Here is a 21,358-nt window from a genome sequence, read left to right as displayed (position 1 = left end):
TTAAGCTTAAAATAACACTTTATAAACATGCTAAGCTAGTTTATACTAATATAGCCTAGATTATACTTAACGTGTAAAAAATTAGCTATATTAGCTATAGCTACTAGCTAAGAGAAAAATCCTTACACATATAGCTTAAGTATAGGCTTAATAATTACCTGCTTCTTATTATTACCTAGGCTTTATAAGTTAGATATAAAATTAGCTTATAAAAGTTATCTAGTGTGTAAGTTATTTATTATTTTTTAAGAGACTTTATGCATAGCTATAGTATATTATTTTAAGAGTGTTGCATTTTGTTTAAAAGCCTAGAGTGTAAGCTATATCTAATGTCTATTTAGCGCGTCTACGTAGTGTTGTTAGGAATGCATTAGTATAAAAAAAGTAGTTTAGTAGGGTCTTAGCAAAAGAAAGCAACTTAGGTGTGTAAGTAACTTGCCTGTGACGTACGTTATATAGTAAATAAAACAATTAAAAGTATCTAGTAATATTTAAAGATAACTATAGAAAGACAATCTAGCTAGAATATCTATAGTTTTTATATATCTCTTTGTTCTTTAGCTTAGTCGCTGCTAAGCTTTTAGTTGTCGCCTTAGCACTAGCTAAGGCTGTGTCTGCTCTTTCAGCTGCAGGAGGACTTGCTCTTGTTACGAATGGCACTCATACCTCTTCTAACTTGGGACATACTTGTGGAATAGGGAATTACTCTCGTCGAAACTCGGCCTTCTACATCTGTACACAGTCGAGCAAGAGTCTTTGATTCCCCCAAGGTATTTTCCCTAGGTTCAATCGGCACTCGGCTTTTGTATTGCATTAGTGGCTTTGGTAGTCATTATCTCCGCGGGCCTATTGTCGGAACAGACAGGGAAGGTAGGAAAGCGTGAGGTTGTATTGACTACCCACGAGAGACTATATACCATGGGAGCTCGGGCGCTCGGGGGTAGGAGAAACCTTACAGTCGAACGCTTGCTAAGCCTCGATCAGTGAGTGCAGGGCTCGTACATCACATACCCGACACCTATCATATGAGGATAACAGAAGAGCTTACCCAAGGATGATGTTACCCTCTTCTGGAGATCCCCGTTCCCAAGCATCCAACCAAACTTTCCCGACTCCTCTGCGATACGCTATACTTCCTTTTCGTTCAATCCAAAGAACATCGATCCATTTGAAAGTGAGTCCGTCCTTCACTCCAGGGTAGGTAAGGTTGTTTGCATCCCAGTGACTCTTGCTGTTGAAATGAATGCTCCGTACAAACTCGCTCCATCGAGGTATAGTGGCTTCGCATACGGCCATCAGACAGCACTCCCGGCCGGTATTTCCAAGATGTTCTCGCTCCACACCATCATCATGTGGACGAAGGTTGCCAACACCCGTTCCTTCATTATCTATGAGTCCCACTGTTCCCCAATTCGGATCAGGAAGACCCGCAAAGCGGAATGTAGCCGTTTGGACCCGTGAATAGAGGAATGGCTCCCACATATATGACGATAATGGCTGAACTGAAGTGCGGGTATCGAGTGGAACTGGGTGAGGGTTGCGCCCGCCGCTAAAACCCGCAATCTGGTCCATGCCAACTTCTTCCAATGTGTATTTTTCTGGTTGTTGGGAAGATTTCCAACCGGGGAGCTCGCCAACCTTGTCATCTTCGGCGTTCTGCCAGATGTGGTAATCATTTTTGATCTCTTCCATGCGACCAGTAACAGTGCTTTTCTTTCTCCAAATGTTGAGTGGTCGACGAAAGATGCGTAGTTCTTCACTCGTAAATGTAGGTGGCCTTCTTTCAGTGAGTACGAGATCTCCGTTGCACGGTTGGCGCAGAGAGAAACCAGCGCTTACCAGCAATCATCGATGGCGTCTGAAAAACTGATGCCTGAGTCTCCGTACCCTTGGTCCTCCCAGGCTATCCACGACCACGAAGGAAACATTTCTCTACGCTTGTTGTGCGGAACAACAAACGTCCATAAGAGCGACAAATCCAATAGGAATTCGGGCAAGGCGTAGAAAAATCCTCCAGGAAAAGAAGGAGCAAAAGTATGAATGATCGCACTAAAGGCTTTCAGTGCATCACCGGCATATGTTAGCTGACGCTTCGAGAATTGCGCACAAAGCCTGAAATAATGCGCCGCATCCGGCCAGAGCTTCTGAGTGATGCGCCACTGAGGCCCACCAAATTTTCGGTTGTGGCTTGTCAAATCTCGAGCAAGAATATGAGGAGAAGACAAGAGCTCAGACCAGATACCTCCGCCACACTCCCAGTAAACTGTGTCGTTATTGAAGACGAGGCATCTCCTTGAGACTACCCGCTCTTGGAAGGTCCTTCGAAAATTCAGCATGCTGTCAAGCCTTCGACTCATGAATTTGTGGACGAGGTTGATGGGATCACTGACCACGCTCTCTTGTGCCAGCTGCGCTTCTGTTCTATCTCATAAGCCCCGCGAAAGTGGACTTCTTGTGTCAAGGCATCTTCATCACCCCAGAACTCGTATCTTTCTATTGCCAGGAAGCAAAGGTCGTCAAACTCAACCAGCTCCTGGCCAATGCACCTTGGCTTTGACCCTCCCTGTACACCAGATATCCCCGTCCCGGAATCCCCTTCAGTCGCGATTATTGTGAAGTAAGACCGAGCATAGATTGATGCCATCTGTGCAATGTTGCCTTCGATAGAGGCTTCATCATCTTGCACAATGCATAGTCGATCCACCCACAGGTACCGAATGTCCAGGCTTCTGATTAAAATAATTGCATCTTGAATAGTCGCAGGAATTCGGTCCCAAGCATTTAAGAGTGAGCCCTGCTGAAGAAGTATCCTAAGATTCGCGCGAGTTGTTTGAAAAATATTCAGTTGCTGACCCCAGACGTAGGACAACGCGACGTAAATCTGGAACTGGTTCGTGTGACCTGGTACCAAGCAATTCCTCTGCACGTCGATGAACATGACTTCTGCGGGCGCTTCACTGTTTCCTAGCTGGGACTCAGTACATGTGGACTGGTGAGTGAAGCCGCAGTCTCGGATCCAATGGTTGATGCGTTCAATGCTTATCCACCCAGGATCTGCCCTTATGAAATGGCGACCACAGTCTTCGACAACTTCTGACGGGATGAGGACCATTTTGTACGCCGTGGTCTATGGGAAAGACTTGAATCAGCAGAATTCCCTTTCAGTATCACAGTCTATCTGAAATACAAGTTCTATCCCCCAACTCTAGTACGGGGTGGCTAAATAAATTTGACTCACTTCTAGCCGCGTAGGATCAGCGGTTTCGTCCCTCAACCGAATAATGAGGCACCCGCTATCACTAGAGGCCTCATTATCACCACTTGAAATAATCACGGACGCATCGTAGTAGGCCTGAGTGCTAAACAAACGAACAAGGGATTGACAAGAAACACAATCCTTAGCATTCTCAATGTCGCGCCATCTTCCTATACGGTGTCCTCTTGGATTCTCTTCGATCCGAAATTTCGGCCAATTTCGGACGATACATGCAATCTTGTGGCAATTAAAGCACGCTTGGCTTGCGGGGTGGGTCGTGTCAGGGTCCTGGTATGTTCTCTTATCATCCATTCGCAAAATGTTTTGCGTTACTGTAGGGTAATTGATCCGCTTTCTCCAGTCGACGGCATATATCTCTTATTGAAGGGATATTTTGTGGAGGGCAGTGCTAGGCAGCAAACCTGGAAAAACGCGACGTCGACGCGATCACAGCCTCAGAGACAAGGTGGACGCAGCCTGAGGGTTCGTTCCTAGAGGGCCAGGCCGGAGAGTGGCTCGCGCTACCCGCTACCCCGCACTAGGGTCCCCTGGACGTGGTCTTTCTGCACGTGATCGTAATGGTGTCCTCGCGAAATGGTATTTAGAAGCCTTCCGTAAATTGATTTCGAAGTTATTGCTATGATTCAATAGTCTCGCTCCAGATCCGCATGTTTGCTGACATATCTCTATATGGGTAGTGGTACTGTCTCGGTGTGGGAGGTGCTCACGCTCCACAGTATCTTTTGCGATAATAAGAAACACATCGCGACGTACTCAAGATGGATGGTATATCTCGACTACATACGCGAAGTATTGTAAGACATGAGTATGTTACATAAGTTTTACATTTAACAACTTATTAATAAAATCTTGAATAAATTTATAAGAGTTATTAATACTCTTAAAAAAACCTCTTTACCTATAGAGTTAAAGCTAGAGCAGAATAGAGGAATAGTAAATATAGAGGATAAAAATAAAGTTTAATAAAAAATAAGTTTTTTATTTTTATAGCTAACGTACACTATAGGCAAGTTGCTTACTGTCAGATTGAAGCACTGTTTCTAGGCTTCCTGAGATGAATGATGGGTTTGGATATGATGTATAGGATGATGATTGATTGTATTGATTTATCGATCCTTTTTCTGCTCTACTCGTGTTGCTCGGCTTTTGTTTTTCTGATCCGAGTCCCTCGCGCACTAGCCCTATGCGCGACCAGCTTGCAACATGCTGCAATTTGCAGCAACATACTGTTCAAGCTTATTGCTCGTACTATGTAGCAGCTTTCGTCCAGCGTTCCTCCTGTCTTGACAGTAGGTGCGCATATCTAACACTTACACACCTAAGTTGCTTACTTTTGCTAAGACTCTACTAAACTACTTTTCCTATACTAATGCGTTCTTAACAACACTACTTAAACACGCTAAAAAAAATTAGATATAGCTTACACTTTAAGCTTTTAAATAAAACATAACACTTTTAAAGTAACATACTACAGCTAACATACTTTACAGGTAAGTTACTTACACACTTAAGTTACTTACTTTTACTAAAACCCTACTAAACTACTTTTTTTATACTAATAGATTTCTAATAACACTACTTAAATATGCTAAAAAAAATATTAAATATAGCTTACAATTTAAGCTTTTAAATAAAATATAACACTTTTAAAGTAACATACTATAGCTATATATAAAGTTTTTTAAAAAATAATAAATAACTAATATACTAAATAACTTTTATAAGTTAGTTCTATACCTAACTTATAAAAGCTAGATAATAATAAAAAGTAGGTAATTATTAAGCATATATTTAGGCTACATATATAAGAGTTTTCTTTTTAGCTAGCAACTATAGCTAATATAGCTAATTCTTTACATGCTAAGAGTAATCTAGGCTATATTAGCATAAACTAGCCTAGTGTTAGAAGGACTATCTATTCTTATACACTTAGCATAGTCTGTGACTATAGCTATAAGAGTAGAGAGTATAAGCTAGTGTATAAAAGATTAGTTATAATAGATCTAATTAGTATAAGTTATTAAAAGACTTAATTATATACTAGTTAGTTATATAGCTAGTTAGTTATATAGCTAGTTAGATAACTAGTTAGTTATATAACTAGTTATGTAACCTTAGCTTAGAAGGCAAGCCTTCTAGAGTTAGGTTAAAGGTCTTCTATATAATATTAATGTAAGAAGAAATTGCGTGCAAATACTATCTAAATGCTATACAGATACTTAGAATGTTTATAAAGTGTTATTTAAAGCTTAAAGTAAAGTTTAACTATAACTATAACTATAAAAATGCTTTTTATAAAAATTTTAAAGTAATTTAAAGCTAAGTATAGTATCTAAAATAATAACACATGTAACTTTAATAAAATAAGCTTTATAATAAGCTAAATATTTACTAACTATAATTATACTTAAAACTTTACTTTAAGTTTTAAATAACACTTTATAAATAACGTACTTCACAGGCAAGTTACTTACACACCTAAGTTACTTACTTTTGCTAAGACCCTACTAAACTACTTTTCTTACACTAATGCATTCCCTACAACACTACTTAGACGCGCTAAAAGAATGTTAGATATAGCTTACACTCTAAGCTTTTAAATAAAACATAAAATTCTTAAAGAAACATGCTGCAGCTATATATAAAGTCTTATAAAAGATAATAAATAACTATAGCACTAGATAACCTTTACAAGCTAATTCTATAGCTAAATTATAAAAGCTAGGTAATAAAAAGAAGCAGGTAATTATTAAGACTATACTTAAGCTATATGCGTAAGGAATTTCCTCTTAGATAGCATTTATAGCTAATATAGCTAATTCTTTATGTGCTAAGCGTAATCTAGGCTATATTTATATAAACTAGCTTAGTATTTTTATAAAGTGTTATTTAGAGCTTAAAGTAATATTTAAGTATAAGTAACATACCTAACAGGTTAGCCGGCCACACAGATTAGCCGGCCACTTTTGCTAAGCCCCTACTAAAACCACTCTATTCTCTCGCAAAACAGCCCACTTTAGCCCTGTATAAAGTAATATAACATAAGATATTATTTAAAGTCTACTTCTACTACTTACTTACATGTACGCAAGTTATGCCTAGTTTAATTGCACTACTTGCATTGCCTTTAACTTAGCTTACCTTTTTTAGCGCGCACCTACGTCTTTAGCTTCTTCCTATTACTACGCGCTCTAAACTCCTTTAAAGCAGTTAGACAAGCTCTATCCTTAACTATTAAAGTCCTTTCTGCCTAAATTTACTTCCTTTTATATAATTTATGTTATGTAGTAGCCTTATTTGCTACTTAAAGCTCTGTAATTTTATAGCCTACTTTATTATATTAATGCCCTAGATAACTATTATCTACTTTTTATTACTTTACTATATTACCTTTAGCTGTTTTTGTCTTTTTAAAGCTATAATAACTACTCTAGTTAATATTTAGCCTATTATAAAGCTTAACTTATTAAAGTTATACTTATTTTTATTCTAGATACTATACTTAGCTTTTATATTAGCTACTAGGTAAAACTAGCCTTAAATAACCTTTAGATCTTTATAAAGCGCTCTTTTATAATTATACTTATAATTAAACTTTATTATAAACTTAGGGCAGTGCTTAACCTACATACTAGTCTAGTTTAAGCTAACCTAGCCTAGATTACGCTTTATAGGCAAGGAATTAGCTATATTAGCTATAGCTGTAAGCCTAGAGAAAAATCTGTGTGTAATAAGCTTAAGTATATACTTAACAACTACTTTTTTTTTAAGCTTAGTTAGATTCCTTAATTTAAGCTAGCATTCTACTTGTAAAGGCTGTCTAGTGTGTTAATTACTTAGTGTTATATAAAAGACATTATAGATAGCTGCAGCGTGTTGTAAGGAAAGTTTTAAGTCTTATTTAAAAGCCTAAAGAGTAAGCTGTATCTAACGTTCTTTAGAAGATTTAATCTAGTGTTGTTGTTAAGGCATTATGTAGATAGGTAGAGTTTAGTAGGGGCTTAGCAAAAGTGGCCGGCTAACCTGTGTAGCCAGCCAACCTGTTAGGTACGTTACAACTATAAAAAAGCTTTTTATAAAAGTCCTAAAGTAATTTAAGGCAGGTTTAGCCTTATAAAGAATATTAAAGCTAAGTATAGCATCTAGAATAAGAACATGTATAACTTTAGTAAGACAGGCTGTATAATTAGCTAAATATCTTTTAACTATACTTGCGCTTAAAACTTTACTTTAAGCTTTAAATAACACTTTATAAACATACTAGGCTAGTTTATGTAAATATAGCCTAGATTACACTTAGCGCATAAAGAATTAGCTATATTAGCTATAAATGCTATCTAAGAGGAAATTCCTTACGCATATAGCTTAAGTATAGTCTTAATAATTACCTGCTTTTTTTTATTACTTAGCCTTTATAATTTAGCTGTAGAATTAGCTTGTAAAGGTTATCTAGCGCTATAGTTATTTATTATTTTTTATAAAACTTTGCACATAGCTGTAGCATATTTCTTTAAAAGTTTTATGTCTTGTTTAAAAGCTTAGAGTGTAAGCTGTATCTAATGTTCTTTTAGCACGTCTAAGTAGTGTTATAGGGAATGCATTAGTGTAGAAAGAGTAGTTTAGTAAGGTCTTAGTAAAAGTAAGTAACTTAGGTGTGTAAGCAACTTGCCTATAAAGTACGTTATACTAAGCTAGTTTATACTAACATAGCTTAGATTACACTTAGTGTGTAAAAGACTAGCTGTATTAGCTATAGCTACTAGTTAAAAGAAATTTTATATATATATATATAGCTTAAGTATATGCTTAATAATTACCTACTTTTTCTTATTACTTAGCTTTTATAAGTTAGCTATATAATTAGCTTATAAAAGTTATTTAATATATTAGTTATTTTTTTTAAAAAACTTTATATATAGCTATAGTTAGTATATTACTTTAAAAGTGTTCTATTTTAAGTAAAAGTTTAAAGTGTAAGGTATATCTAATATTCTTTTAGCATGTTTAAGTAGTGTTATTAGAAATATATTAGTGTAAAAAAAGTAGTTTAGTAAGGTTTTAGTAAAAGTAAGTAACTTAGGTGTATAAGCAACTTCTTTGTAAAGTACGTTATAGTATATTACTTTAAAAGTGTTATATTTTATTTAAAAGCCTAAAGTGTAAGCTATATCTAACATTTTTAGCACATCTAAGTAGTGTTATTAGAAATGCATTAGGGTAAAAAAGTAGTTTAGTAAGGTCTTAGTAAAAGTAAGTAACTTTAGTGTGTAAGCAACTTGCCTGTGGTGTCTGTTATAGAAATAGAAATATTTAAATTTAGTTAGTAATTGTGTCACGGTTAACTTGAACATGCCTCGGACTCTCCCCGGAGAGCCCTCGGCCCGGCCTTGGGCACATATATATATATCCTCTCACGAACCCCTGAGTCTCCTCAAAGATTCGTCTATCAATACTATCCTGTGCCCCCTTCTGCGCTTCATGCTTCCTGCTTCACAGTGCTCTCACAAATTGCCTGAATAATTACGCTCCTAAATGGATTTATTCTACCCTTGCAGAGCTTGGATCGCTAGGTGGCTAATGACTTTTGGTAGGTGACTGTACACTTATTGGGTGGCAGTTTCGACCTGTAGTACTCTGCCGCATAAGGCGCGTTTGTGGTTGCCTTGTCAGCCTACCTGCAAGGATTGCGTCTCATTAGCCCCTACTCCTCCTTCTGTGCGCCACACTGTCAGCTCATCCAATTGAACCAACATGGCAGTGACCGGGTCAGGGCGGCTATTTTCCGGGGTGAGTGCACTGCGACGCCTCAAGGTCGCACAAAGAGGCGACTTCGAAGCTCCTCGCTCTCGCGCACTTCCTGTCTTTCACGGTCGCTGACAATTGACAACAACGATGCCTTCCAACGTCATCCTCATTGCCTCAGGCATTGCCACTACCTATGTCTTCTTGCGATGCTTACTGGCGTTCACCCAAGATGCGAAAGAGCCTCCGGCACTCGAAACTGCGATCCCATTTCTGAGCCCCATGATTGGAATGAGAAAAAAGGCGAAGTTCTACATTGACCTTCGGTGAGGTAACAATGACAATCAGGAATGTTCATGGCACTCATAGACTGTTAGCGACAAGTTCAGGTTACCTATCTACACCCTCCGTATTCCGTTCATGAGACTCTACATCATAAACTCCACCGAGCTTATTCCAGTTGCGCAAAAGCAAGTCCGCATACTGGACTTTGCTCCAATGGAATCTAAAGTGGCCATGAATGTTATGGGTTCCGGTCCTGAGGGCAAAAAAGTTCTACTTAGGAGTAAAGAAGGTGTTGGCGATTATGCGTACGCCATTCTGTTCGACAAAGCTATTCATGCTTCCGTGAGTCCAGGCCCCCAACTCGACGCTATGAATAGATCTTCTGTCGAGATTGTGGCAAGGTCTGTCGAAGAACTTGCGTCCCGTTCTCCGGCGCGATTGAAGCTCTTCGAGTGGGTGAAGAAAGAGATCACTTTTGCGACTACTGAGTCTGTCTATGGCCCTAAGAACCCATTCAGAAACCCGAAGGTTCAGGACGCCTATTGGTAAGCCAGCGCAGCACCTCGGGAGATGCATGCTGCTTATACAAAACAGGAGATTTGAACCTGGAATCATCATAATGTTACTGAACTTGTACCCTAATCTACTCGCGAGGGACAGTGTCCAAGCGCGCAAGGAGATCGTTGATGCCATTAACGACTATTTCGCCTCCCACGCGCACGAAGAGGGGTCCGCCTTTGTGCAGTCCCACTACCAGCACAAAATCGATCAAGGTGTCACAGGCAAAGATGTAGCGAGATTCGAGATTGGCGCTATCATTGGCATCCTCAGCAATACGATTCCAGCCTCATTCTGGGTACTGTATCACACATTCTCGGACCCTACGGTTTTGGAGGAGTGCAGGAAGGAGATTTTGGCATGCTGCAAAGTCGAGGGCAACACTTGCACTCTGGATATTGTGGAGGTGAAGGCTTCTTGTTCGATCCTACTCTCAATTCTGAAAGAGTCTTTGCGATTCCACGGAATTGGGACATCTGTTCGCGTCGTAACGCAGGACCATCTCCTTGATGGAAAATATCTGCTCAAGAAAGGTGGCATCGTCATGATCCCGGGACCGGTACAGCACAGCTCGACACTCGCTTATGGAGAAGACGTCGACGGATTCGAACATATGCGGTTTGTACGCTCACCAACACGGAAACGACCGAGTCCAATCGCATTCCGAGGCTTTGGAGGGGGTTCAACGCTCTGCCCTGGCCGACACTTCGCGACTACAGAAATCCTAACCTTTGTTGCCCTGATCATTGCTCGGTTCGACTTCAAGCCTGTCCGAAGCGAATGGGTATGCCCCAAGACGGACAAAGCCGGCATGGCAGGTACCATCGCACCACCGAATCTAGACGAGGATGTGGAGGTGGAAGTTACACCCACTGCAGGCGAAATGGCTGGAAAGATCTGGAACGTTGTGCTCTCTGCATCAGACAAGGGCGTGGAGCTCTCAGCAGAGGATAGCCAGTAGATTGGTATCCATTAAAGTCAAGGAAACTGTGAAAGCTGTTGCCGCACAATTGTAAAGTAATTTAAATTCAATATTCATGTGTCTGCCTTCCGGACTTCGCGTACTTCCCTCTGCGTTTGCCGCCAGCATCGATTGAGACATGGCGCTTCATACGATATCTGATGTGTATTTTTCTCTCACACCAGGGTTACCTCTCAGAAGGACAGTCTACCCCAGAAGATCTTTCGCACGGATGGGGCGTCAATGGAGATTCAGCCCCTGCCAATGCATGCTCCTGGCCCCAACGAATCGTACGATCTCTTGATCCAATAACAAACCAGATGTCAACTTCAGGATTCCAGTTCCATTCCGCCGTAGTCTTTGCATAGCTTGCATTATGGTGTTCTCAACTAGCCTAGTCATTCTCGCTAAGCTACAATGCTGTGCCGCAATATAAGACCAACAAGGCTTCGCTTCGGGACGACCAAAAATCCCCGGTCAGTGGACTTCAACGTTTTTGTCACCCCCCATTCTCATGCAAGATCTTATTTCTCGACGATACTGAGCCTCGCTCGATATCAAGAAAACTCACGAACTCATCTTGACCCAGTCAGCTCAATGGGGTCAAAGCCATAACCTGGGTATGAACAATATGGCAACAAGACCGACATAAAGGGACCGTACCGGCTTTAGCAGTGCCGCAGCTCAAGAAAATATCTGCCCACATTCGTAGAAACAAATCCTTCCTTTTCAGCTACCGAACCTTCGCCTGATTGCCATCACTCACAATGTCGCCTGGTCCTCAAAGGTCTGTTAACCTCGTTGCGGGCCAGAAGCACCCGAACAGCATCACTACGTTCGCAATTGTCATCGCCTTCGCCTGGCTGATAGGCAAGCTGGTGCTCGGCTTACAGTCACCCTGGGCCGATCGTAAGTAATACCGAGCTGTCGACAGACATATGTGCTAATACAAGCTAGGAGCAAGTACGATATTCCTGGTAAGCTCTCCAGCCATTAGGTACTGCAACAGTCACACTCGTTTGTCTCCCGGGGGAGTTCAACCTCCTGGGGCCAAATAGGATTCAACCCCCTGGCCGGGCTTTGAACATTCTGTTGCCTGCTCAAGTGAACATGGAGTTGGAACTCGAGGGAGGTGGCACAGTATACTTGATATGATATATCAAATGGGAACCTTGTCCAACTTTGTAGTTACTAGCTAGCAGTATGGATACTTCCACAATCATGTCGTGGCACCCTCTCGTCCTCAATGTTACTCCTTCGATGAACTTCACGTCGCGGGTATCTATCCCTAAGGTGCCTTCCGCCAACAGTTACTCAAACTCAGCAAGCAACGCGAAGTCCTCCTATTTGGTACAGTTGGTACTCATCTTCGTTGCTACCAACTATGTTCACGCTCGTCTCCATTTTCAAAAAGCACAAGTCCGGCAAAGCACAGTCAGCAATGAGGCCCCTCCAATGTATCCCCACATTTTTCTATCCATGGCGCATACGCTAGGTTTCATATTCAACGATCCCGATTTCTTGAAGAAAGCGTCGTAAGTACAAGAATTGTGTCGACACCAAGCGGTCTGCATACTCACGATGCTCACAGATTATAGGCAGGGAAGCTCACCTCCTCGAGGATCCGGGTGTTTGGAAAAGATCTCTATCTGTTTCAAGACCGAGAAACCGTCACAAAGCTTTGGAAAGCCCGCTCATTATCCGGCCCTATCAAATTCTACGTGCACGTGCTCAGACATCTCTTTGGTATGGACGAGCGTGACATTGCCACATACAAAGCGGACAACTCGGGTCCATTCCTCAAGCAGTTTCCAGGAAGTAGTGTTAAGCACAACAACCGGGTTGATCACCTGACCCATGAAGGGTTCAAAAGAGCTTTCAGTGATCCTGGCCTCGCTCCTATGACGCACCGATACATGAAAATACTAGACAAGAAATTGTGTGAGTCCTTAAAGGGTTCTGGTTGGAACGATATGCCTGACCTGCTCGAATTCTGAAGAATGGTCCATGCGTCTCTGATCAAAGTCAATCCGACCTTCCTTCGCGATCTGGGAATTTGATGGTTCGACACCTTTACTCGCCAGACTGGTTCCAAAGTTTCTAGTTCCAAAACCTTATGAAAGACACCAGAACCTTCACCGGCAGTTCACGCCTTGGTATGCTTATGCACGACAGCACTTTTCAGAGACTTGTATTTATGATGATGGCAATGGTGACCCGTACTGGGGATCGGAAGTTATTCGCTACCAGCAGCGAATGTACCTTGGAGCTGATGGATTCAACGATGACTCGCTTGCAGCGGCCGACCTCGCTCTTGTGTGGGAGTGAGGCTTCAGTGTTACGTTCCGACTTAGGCACTCTACTTACTAACCGGGAACATCAGCACTCTGGGTAACGCAACTCCAACGACAATGCTTTCCGTCTACCACGCATTCAAGGACCCATGTCTCCTCCATCGCGTGCGCTACAACCTCCAGTCCACCTTCAAAGGCAGCCGAGCACTGAGATAGATCCCTGCATACTCATTCAGGATCCACTCTTGTCATCAGTACAAGCAGAAACTCCGCGGTTGTATGTTAACGTTTGCGCCATGTTGAGCTCACCCCACAGTGATATCGCTCTGGGTTGCTGATGGATGCCTAAGGGTGATGTCGGGTTAGTTCACTCCAGCATCACGCACAAGGACGGCAACTTCTGGAGCACCATGGAGTCCAAGTGGTGGCTGCGCCTTGCTGCAGCTGCAGGGATAACAGAACATGCCTCGCCGAAGAGAGGGGCGCGTCTGGGCAAGGAAATTGGGGATCCGTTCCCTTTTCCGGAGCCCTGTCATATTGTAGGCACTCCTGTGGCACAGCCAAAACAGTGAAATTCTCGCTTAGCGCGAAACAGGTGCTCGCAAGTGTTCTTCCCTCCCCACGTTTTACCCTGTACACATCGACTCGAGGGAACCTCGGTTGGGACAAGCCCATGGGCCGACAATCGTCGCCGGCGCCAGGCGTCGCCTTTCGAGGACTCAATGTATTTGGACAACACTCTAGCGACACCGTCCAACAGAGCGACACCTCCTACCTACTGGCCTTTCCGCGAAAACTTCTACAACTCCTTCAATGGCGAAGTACTCCGAGGTCTCACATCCTGCACGGTTTCAATGGTCTAGTACAACATGGAGAAATGGTTCTTGTTCTGGGGAGACCTGGAAGTGGATGCTCAACCCTACTAAAGACATTGGCTGGTGACATGCCTGGCTTACATGCCGACAAAGCGTCGAAGGTGCTCTACGATGGTGAGCTTTGGACTGAAAGGAGGCGATGGTCAACTGACCGTTCGACCTAGGATCGCCACTCACTCACAAGCAACTGCGAGGTCATGCTATCTATCTGGCAGAGCTCGACGTTCATTTTCCGGAACTAGCTTTGGGACAAACATTGGAGTTTGCACTGGAATTACAAAGATCCAACCATGATGCAAAGTCAAACCCAAACATGACAGCGCATGATATCGCTTCTAAATTCAAACTCGAAGCTGCGTACTACACAAAAGTCGGCAACGCAATGATACGAGGTCTAAGCGGCGGCGAGAAACGCCGCACCAGCATCGCAGAAGTGTTTATAAGCCAAAGCCAACTCCAGTGCTGGGATAACAGCACTCGCGGATTGGATAGCTCGACAGCCCTATCTTTGGTACGGATTCTGAGGAGATCGACGACCGAGACTCAAGCAACAGTTCTGATGAGCATTTACCAAGCATCAAATTCTATCTACGAGGTATGTCATGAACATTCGGGCCGTCATTATCAGAAGTATATCTGAAACTTTTTGCAGTGCTTTGACCGCGTCATGGTACTTTATGAAGGGTATCAGATCTATTACGGCCCTGTTGCAGATGCCGTTGCGTACTTTGTTGACATGGGCTTCGAAAAACCTCCTCGAGCAACATCAGCAGACTTTCTTACCTCTGTTACTAATCCAGCTGAGCGCCGCATCCGTGACGGATACCAAAACCGTGTCCCACGATCCGCGGAAGAGTTCAATGAGGCTTGGAGTCGCAGCGATATAGCGAAAGCTCTTCTTGATCAGATACAGATCACTGAGGAGACGATCCGGGATAGTAGAAAGCTGCATTCCTCTTTGAACTCTCGGTAAGTGTGTTCCATTGCTTACCCTGGTAATTTGAGCGGGTATAGACTAATTATTGGTGTGTGCAGTCGTACATATGATGTATCAACACGAACCCAAATCGCATTGTGCATACGACGCGGATTCCAAAGACTGCGAAATCACCCCGGACCCCAGCTTGGTAGTGTCATCGGCAATACTATCATTGCCATTGTAGTGGGAAGCGTCTATTATAACCTTTCTGATGATACTGCCGGCATGGATAAGCGCGCTGTCCTGCTATTCTTCTCACTAATGATCAATGCATATGCTCCAGCATTTGACGTAAGTTCTACCTCAGAGACATTCCCCGTACAAACTAATCCGGATATCAGGTACTTTTGATGTGGGCACAGCGCCCAATAGTTGAGAAGCACCACCGATACGCTTTCTACCAGCCCTTTACTGAGAGCATCGCCTCATACATTTGCGATCTGCCAAACAAGCTAGCGACTGCCGTCATGTTCAACGTAACACTGTATTTCATGACTAGTCTTCGAAGATCTGCTAGCGCCTTCTTCACGTATTTGTTAATCATGGTTGTGACCATCTTGACTATGTCAATGTACTTCCGCACTGTCGGATCGCTCTCTAGGACGCACGAGCAGTCGATGGTGCCTAGCTCAATGCTCATCCTTCTCTTCAGTGCGTATACCGGTTACATTATCCCTGCGAAGGATATGGTACCTTGGTTAGCGTGGTTTCGAAGGCTCAATCCGGTCGCGTATGCGTACGAAAGCCTGATAATCAACGAGGTCAGTGCGATGTTCATGGTTGGGCAAGTCGATCCTAACCATAGTAGTTTGGCAGCCGACACTTTCCCTGCTCCCAAATGATACCTTTGAGTGGATCGCGAGCGGATAACATGCAGCATCAGACATGCGCAGTCATCGGCGCACAGCCTGGCCAGATTGACATTGATGGCTCGGCTTACATTGAGAGAAAATACAGCTACGTTGGCTCGCACCTTTGGAGGTACGTCACATGGTGATTGCGAGGACCCACAGGCTGAACAAGATAGAAACTTCGGGATCCTACTGGTGATGTTCGTGATCCTTGGTGCTACCCACCTTGTGGCAACTGAGATGATACCTGCGCAACGTTCGCGTGGAGAGGTTCTCATCCACCGACGAAGAGTGAACCATCGAAGATTCAAAGGAGGTGATGAGGAGTCAGGAACCACTCAGACCGGCAGAGGAATGGTTCTATCGCACAACTTCGACGATGAGAAGTCGTGCGCGGGGTTACAAGAGAATGGTAACTACGTTCTGGCCCAATCTGAATTGATCTCTTCAGACGACGCAGCCGTTTTCCATTGGAGCAACCTCAGCTACTCCATACAGGTTGGCAAAAGAAGCCGGCAAATTCTGCATGACGTCGAGGGCTGGGTTCGACCTAGGAGCCTAACTGCGCTGATGGCAAGTCATGCATTCTCAACCCACCACATTCACTAACCAGATAACAGGGAGTGACAGGTGCGGGAAAGACGACCCTACTAGACGTTCTCGCACAGCGTGTCACTGTTGGACATATTAGTGGAGACGTCTATTTCGGAGACGAAGCACCTGATGTTTTTTTCCAGCGCAAAGTCGGATACGTCCAGCAAGATGACATACATCTACCCACCGCCACGGTTCGCGAGGCATTGGAGTTCAGCATTCGATTGCGCCGCCCTGACTACTCATCCGTAGATGGACCGCAGCAAGTCGATGACGTGCTTGATCTGCTAGAGATGACATCATACGCAGATGCAATTGTGGGTGTTCCAGGCGAAGGTACAGTCTCGGCGTCTTGACTATTTCAGCATGAAGCTGACATGCCAGGTCTCAACGTCGAACAGCGCAAAAGACTCTCCATCGCGGTGGAGATGGTAGCAAAACCAGAACTGCTACTCTTCCTCGGTAAGCAAGTTCAGCTCGTAGCTGATAGATACATGCTTAATACCTCGCTAGATGAACCAACATCAGGCCTCGACAGTCAAACGGCGTGGTCCATCATCATGTTGCTCCGCAAGCTAGCTAACAGTGGACAAGCGATACTGGTAACGATTCATCAGCCTTCTTCTCAACTCTTCGCGCTTTTCGACCGACTTCTCCTCCTTAACCCGGAAGGAAAAGTTGCTTACTTCGGAGAAGTCGGACAAGATGCAATGACGGTCATCAAGTACTTTGAGCGCAACAGTGCTGCCCATTGTGATGTCTCGCAGAATCCAGCCGAATGGATCTTGGATGTTTCGAGCAAAGACGTTACTCCAGATGGACGTGTCACGAATTGGCATGAATGTTGGGTCCAAAGCCAGGAGAGAGAATCGGTCATGGATCAGATTGCCAATCTCAAGAAACACCGAGCTTCAGCCCCAGATTCAAATTCCACGCCTCGTGACAGCTACTACGCTGCGTCTTTCACGACTCAGCTAAGACTTGTGACGCGACGAATGTTTCAGGACTATTGGCGAGACCGGGTTTATCTTTATTGCAAACTGACCTTATGTGTGGTCACCGTAAGCTCTCATCCTTGACCTTTATCTCTTTTTTCGGGCTAAGATAACGCAGACTTTGCTCAACGGGCTTTCATTCCTCAATGCAAGGCTCGACATCCAAGGGATTACCAACATCTTCTTCTCTGTCTTTCTATTCACTCAACTCTTCAGCACTATCGACCAACAAGTTATCCCGCGCCTCGTGGATGGCCGTTCAATATTCGAAGCTCGAGAGAAACGCTCAAAGACCTACTCATGGACAGTTTTCCTCACAGCCAACATCCTTGTCGAGCTATTCTGGCAAACTATCGCTTCTGTCCTCGTCTTCATCACCTGGTACTACCCCACCGGTGTATGGAGGAACGAAGACCCTAGTTTCCCCGGATCAGAAAGAAGTGGGCTTGCGTTTGGTATGATCTGGCTCTTCTGTCTCTGGATCTCGACATTTTCGCAAGTTGTAGCAGTCGGTATGACTCATGCCGAGACTGCTGTTCAAATTGCTACTCTATTCTTTTGGCTTTCACTAGTCTTCTGCGGGTAAGTGCTCCTTCGTCCTATGAGCATACTTAGCAGCTAACGTTTGATGCAGTGTTTTGGTTACACCGGGGAATCTACCGCAGTTCTGGCACTTCGTATACAGAGCGTCGCCATTAACATACTTCATCGATGGTACGGTCGTCGCAAGTCTAGCCAATACGAAGATTACCTGTTCCGACGTGGAGATTCTTCACATCAACCCACCTGTTGGGTTGACATGCAATACTTATATGGAAGGTTGGATCGGTATGGCTGGTGGGTACCTGAGGAATCCGTCAGCGACACAAAACTGCGAATACTGCCAACTGTCTGACACAAACGTCCTTCTCACTGAGTTCGGGGTCCACGTTCCTGATCGATGGCACAACTTCGCATATTTGACAGTTTACGTTGTTTTCAATATCCTGGCGACATTTGCGATATATTGGGTCGCCCGGGAAAGGAAAACGACAAAGTCGGATATCTCCAGGGCAAAGGGTCTTGAGTCAAATGAGAAGACGAAGTAAGGTAGGATGGATGCGACGTATGCATATCAACAAATTGTGGGTAGGGGCCACAGTCGGGCTTGCCGGCAGAAGCCGTCGCAAGTCTGACTCAGCCGCTCACATTCGATCTAATCAATTCTTGGTGATTCTTCTTTAATTGCAATCTTAATCCCCTTCTGTCGCTTCTTCTCCAGGAACCTTTTACTCTTAGTACGCCTAAGTGGCGCATTGATAATTCTCGCAACAGTGGGATGCACACTATCTCGCTCACTACCTTTATGGATTAGGAACTACTATCCTGACAAGATTTTGAAGTCATATATGCGGATGAAAAATTCGATTTCGCATGTAAATATTATCACGATCCCAGACCTCTGTCAAGTTTTCGCATCAGAGATCAGATCCGCTCTTCATTTTCCCAGTCAAGATCAGCCGACAACTGTACCTTTTGCCCATCCTGCGAGTATTCCGCAACGAGATCAACTCCTAGTCATCAAAGAAGAAGAAGTGAAATCCTCTATCCCTTTCGGAGTGGTGGTCGACGTACCCAAAGTTTTCCATTTGCGCCACTAACCAATATAATAGTCGTTTGTCTCGCAAGTACCTATAGCGCTCTACATGTGCGAATGCAAGAGAACCGAAAGAGATTTGCAGTATACGGCGATGCCAGCTTCGCGCTTTCGGACATAGTTTGACGGCAGGCGTAACTCAAGTTGAATAGGTTGCGAGCTAGTAGCGCCCAACCGGGCCATAGATGTTCCGGCAATGCATCCTGCTGGCTCAGAGCGCGCGGTGGAGGCCGGGGAGGGAGATGGTAGCGATGAACCTCTTCTTTGTGTAAATGATAAGGTTCCCAGTTTTCATCATATAAAGGACGGGATTGGGGTTCAGCTCCCAGTAAACCCATGATACGATACTCCGGGACCGGATCAAGTACTTCGTATAGGTCGCAATTCGGCAAACTCCGCCGCGCCCTTTCTCGGTTGCGTACACTGCTGTTGAAGCCCCCAAGCGAGTATCCGTAGATAATGTTCCTAATCTCTCCGGAAAGATGGAGAATTGGAGATTCAGTACTGTTGCGGATTATTCTGACACAGTTAGCACCTGACCCTAGTCAACACAAATACTCACTACTGACATTGCTACTGTCTTGGATGCGCCGCTCGATGCAGCTACTGACGCTTCAGGAACTGAATCTGAAGACTCCATTGTGGTCGTGGTTGCCCAGGTGTTGGGTGTTGTGTATATTTGTTGGGTATAAAGAGCAACGATGTAAGCAATCGATCGAAAGTGTGGGGTCGAGCACCTTGAAGAAGTAGAATTAAACACCGCGCCAGTACATAGCCTTGCGCGCTACTTTAGCGCAGAAATCTCCGTACGTAACCAGACTACATACGTGAAGAAACGCACGCCGAGGTTCATGTTTGTCTTTCAACTATAACATACCCTCCGTATAATCCCCGGAGCGCGCTGTACGAGCCTTGCTCTACGTCGCGGCCGCCGGCGAGCATGATGCCGGTTAGCATTTTGCCGAAGAGGCGGGGGTAGGCTCCTTTCCATTGTTGTTGCATTGCTGTGTTGACCTGTAATGTTGTATTAGTAGGGTGCATGAGCTAAAGAGAGAGACTTACGGCTCCAGGGTGCACGGAGAGTGTGTATCTGTTTCGTTGTTAGGCTTGATCACTCGATCTAGCAACCCGTACTTTACCCCTACGATAATGGCGAGCTTGGTCCTCCCGTACACCTCGGGGTTGCCGATCTCGGGGTTGTTTATCTCGTCGGGCGATCCAAAGTGGACGACTGAGGGTGCAGCGCGATGCTGCTCCGAGGATTCGAAGACGAAGCGCGGAGCTGGTGTGTCTGGCATCTTACTCGTCTTACGCAACAACGGGTACAGTAAGTTGACCACGTAGACCTGGCCTAACCAATTGATCTGGAAATGGCGGTCGATGTCGTCATTAGTCTTGCCAAATTGGTTGGCATTGATGCCGGCTGAGAGAATGAGTAGGTCGAGTCGGTCCTCACGTTCGCGGATTTTGGTGAAGACGTCCTTGCCTTCAGAGAGGGTGCCCATGTCGCAGCCTTCCCATTCGATCTTCGCATCTTGACCACACTTTTCCCTGATCTTCTTGATGGCTTCTTCACCATGATCACGCAGGCGCCTACCTTCACGAAGGCTTTCGCGATCTCGAAGCTGAGTAGCGTCAGAATTGCCAAAGGGAATGATCTTGGAAAATGCCTAACCGATGCCCATGGCACCTCCGGTGGTGAGGGCTACGCGGCCATTGAGATCGTGGATCTCCTTCTTGGGGCCAATGACCTTGTGAAGTGCGGACTACATATTGAGGTGGTAATGGAGGCTTAGAAGAAAGAAAATGGGGTATTAAGCCCTAGAGAAAGAATTTTGGAATTTATGATTGGTGCTGAGCGCAGACGTTAGGTGTATGTATTCGATGTTCTAACAACGCACGCGTACGTATGATGTCATTGTCACTTCATAAATAAGTCGCAACGTTGCCTGTATGTAACTTCGCCATCATGGATAAAGTATGCATATGCAGAGCTGCAAAAGCGTCCCTTGTCCGCGAAGCTGTCGGTGTTCGCTGACAGTCCTGTGAAGGTCCATTCTTAATCGCAAAACTTGGACCCGTGAATGGCCGGTACGGTTCCCATTGCTTGGCATATCTCATCAAGAACCTCATTTCAATCCAGTTCTGTTGGGAGATCATCCGTTACAGAAGCATCGCAGAGCAGTTTCTCGGGAGTTTTCAAAGACTCCAGGGTTGGTACGCAGGACGTCCGATCGAGGCTAATAGCAGGAGGCTTCAACGGGCTTTGCTCTGCAGGGTTAGAAGGTCTTCGAATGCTGTCACAGAACGA

The 21,358-nt window shown here is 44.3% G+C and overlaps 4 protein-coding genes across 4 annotated transcripts; 2 read left to right on the top strand and 2 right to left on the bottom strand.

Moving 5' to 3' along the window:
• Positions 1 to 622: 622 nt before the first annotated feature.
• On the bottom strand, positions 623 to 3,702 carry BDR25DRAFT_387095 (HET-domain-containing protein; the record flags this gene model as incomplete). Its single annotated transcript, XM_033698044.1, has 7 exons — positions 3,239 to 3,702; positions 2,391 to 3,127; positions 1,840 to 2,319; positions 1,049 to 1,777; positions 1,012 to 1,018; positions 918 to 969; positions 623 to 732 (listed from the first exon to the last, which is right to left on the bottom strand). Exons 1-7 carry the CDS (start codon positions 3,566 to 3,568, stop codon positions 623 to 625), a joined length of 2,445 nt encoding a protein of 814 aa, XP_033539406.1. The 5' UTR covers positions 3,569 to 3,702.
• A 5,432-nt stretch (positions 3,703 to 9,134) lies between these two features.
• On the top strand, positions 9,135 to 10,868 carry BDR25DRAFT_274346 (cytochrome P450). The gene is made up of 3 exons (XM_033687400.1): positions 9,135 to 9,345; positions 9,397 to 9,849; positions 9,899 to 10,868. Exons 1-3 carry the CDS (start codon positions 9,170 to 9,172, stop codon positions 10,821 to 10,823), a joined length of 1,554 nt encoding a protein of 517 aa, XP_033539405.1. The 5' UTR covers positions 9,135 to 9,169; the 3' UTR covers positions 10,824 to 10,868.
• A 2,888-nt stretch (positions 10,869 to 13,756) lies between these two features.
• BDR25DRAFT_274341 (uncharacterized protein) lies at positions 13,757 to 18,518 on the top strand. The gene is made up of 12 exons (XM_033687399.1): positions 13,757 to 14,106; positions 14,157 to 14,587; positions 14,645 to 14,961; positions 15,028 to 15,262; positions 15,313 to 15,732; positions 15,780 to 15,952; positions 15,999 to 16,395; positions 16,443 to 16,752; positions 16,801 to 16,878; positions 16,930 to 17,477; positions 17,530 to 17,993; positions 18,046 to 18,518. The coding sequence occupies exons 1-12, from the start codon at positions 13,791 to 13,793 to the stop codon at positions 18,497 to 18,499; spliced, it is 4,143 nt and encodes a 1,380-aa protein (XP_033539404.1). The 5' UTR covers positions 13,757 to 13,790; the 3' UTR covers positions 18,500 to 18,518.
• Positions 18,519 to 18,964: 446 nt separating this feature from the next.
• On the bottom strand, positions 18,965 to 20,966 carry BDR25DRAFT_387092 (NAD(P)-binding protein; the record flags this gene model as incomplete). Its single annotated transcript, XM_033698043.1, has 8 exons — positions 18,965 to 19,047; positions 19,097 to 19,566; positions 19,617 to 19,784; positions 19,925 to 20,061; positions 20,110 to 20,137; positions 20,182 to 20,665; positions 20,723 to 20,813; positions 20,955 to 20,966. The coding sequence occupies 8 exons, from the start codon at positions 20,964 to 20,966 to the stop codon at positions 18,965 to 18,967; spliced, it is 1,473 nt and encodes a 490-aa protein (XP_033539403.1).
• Between the last annotated feature and the right edge of the window lie 392 nt (positions 20,967 to 21,358).

The sequence above is a fragment of the Lindgomyces ingoldianus genome (genome assembly GCF_010093535.1).
Source record: "Lindgomyces ingoldianus strain ATCC 200398 unplaced genomic scaffold BDR25scaffold_88, whole genome shotgun sequence".
NCBI lineage: Eukaryota > Fungi > Ascomycota > Dothideomycetes > Pleosporales > Lindgomycetaceae > Lindgomyces > Lindgomyces ingoldianus.
Note: the sequence above shows the minus strand (reverse complement) of the source record. Positions and strands in the feature narration are given on the sequence as shown.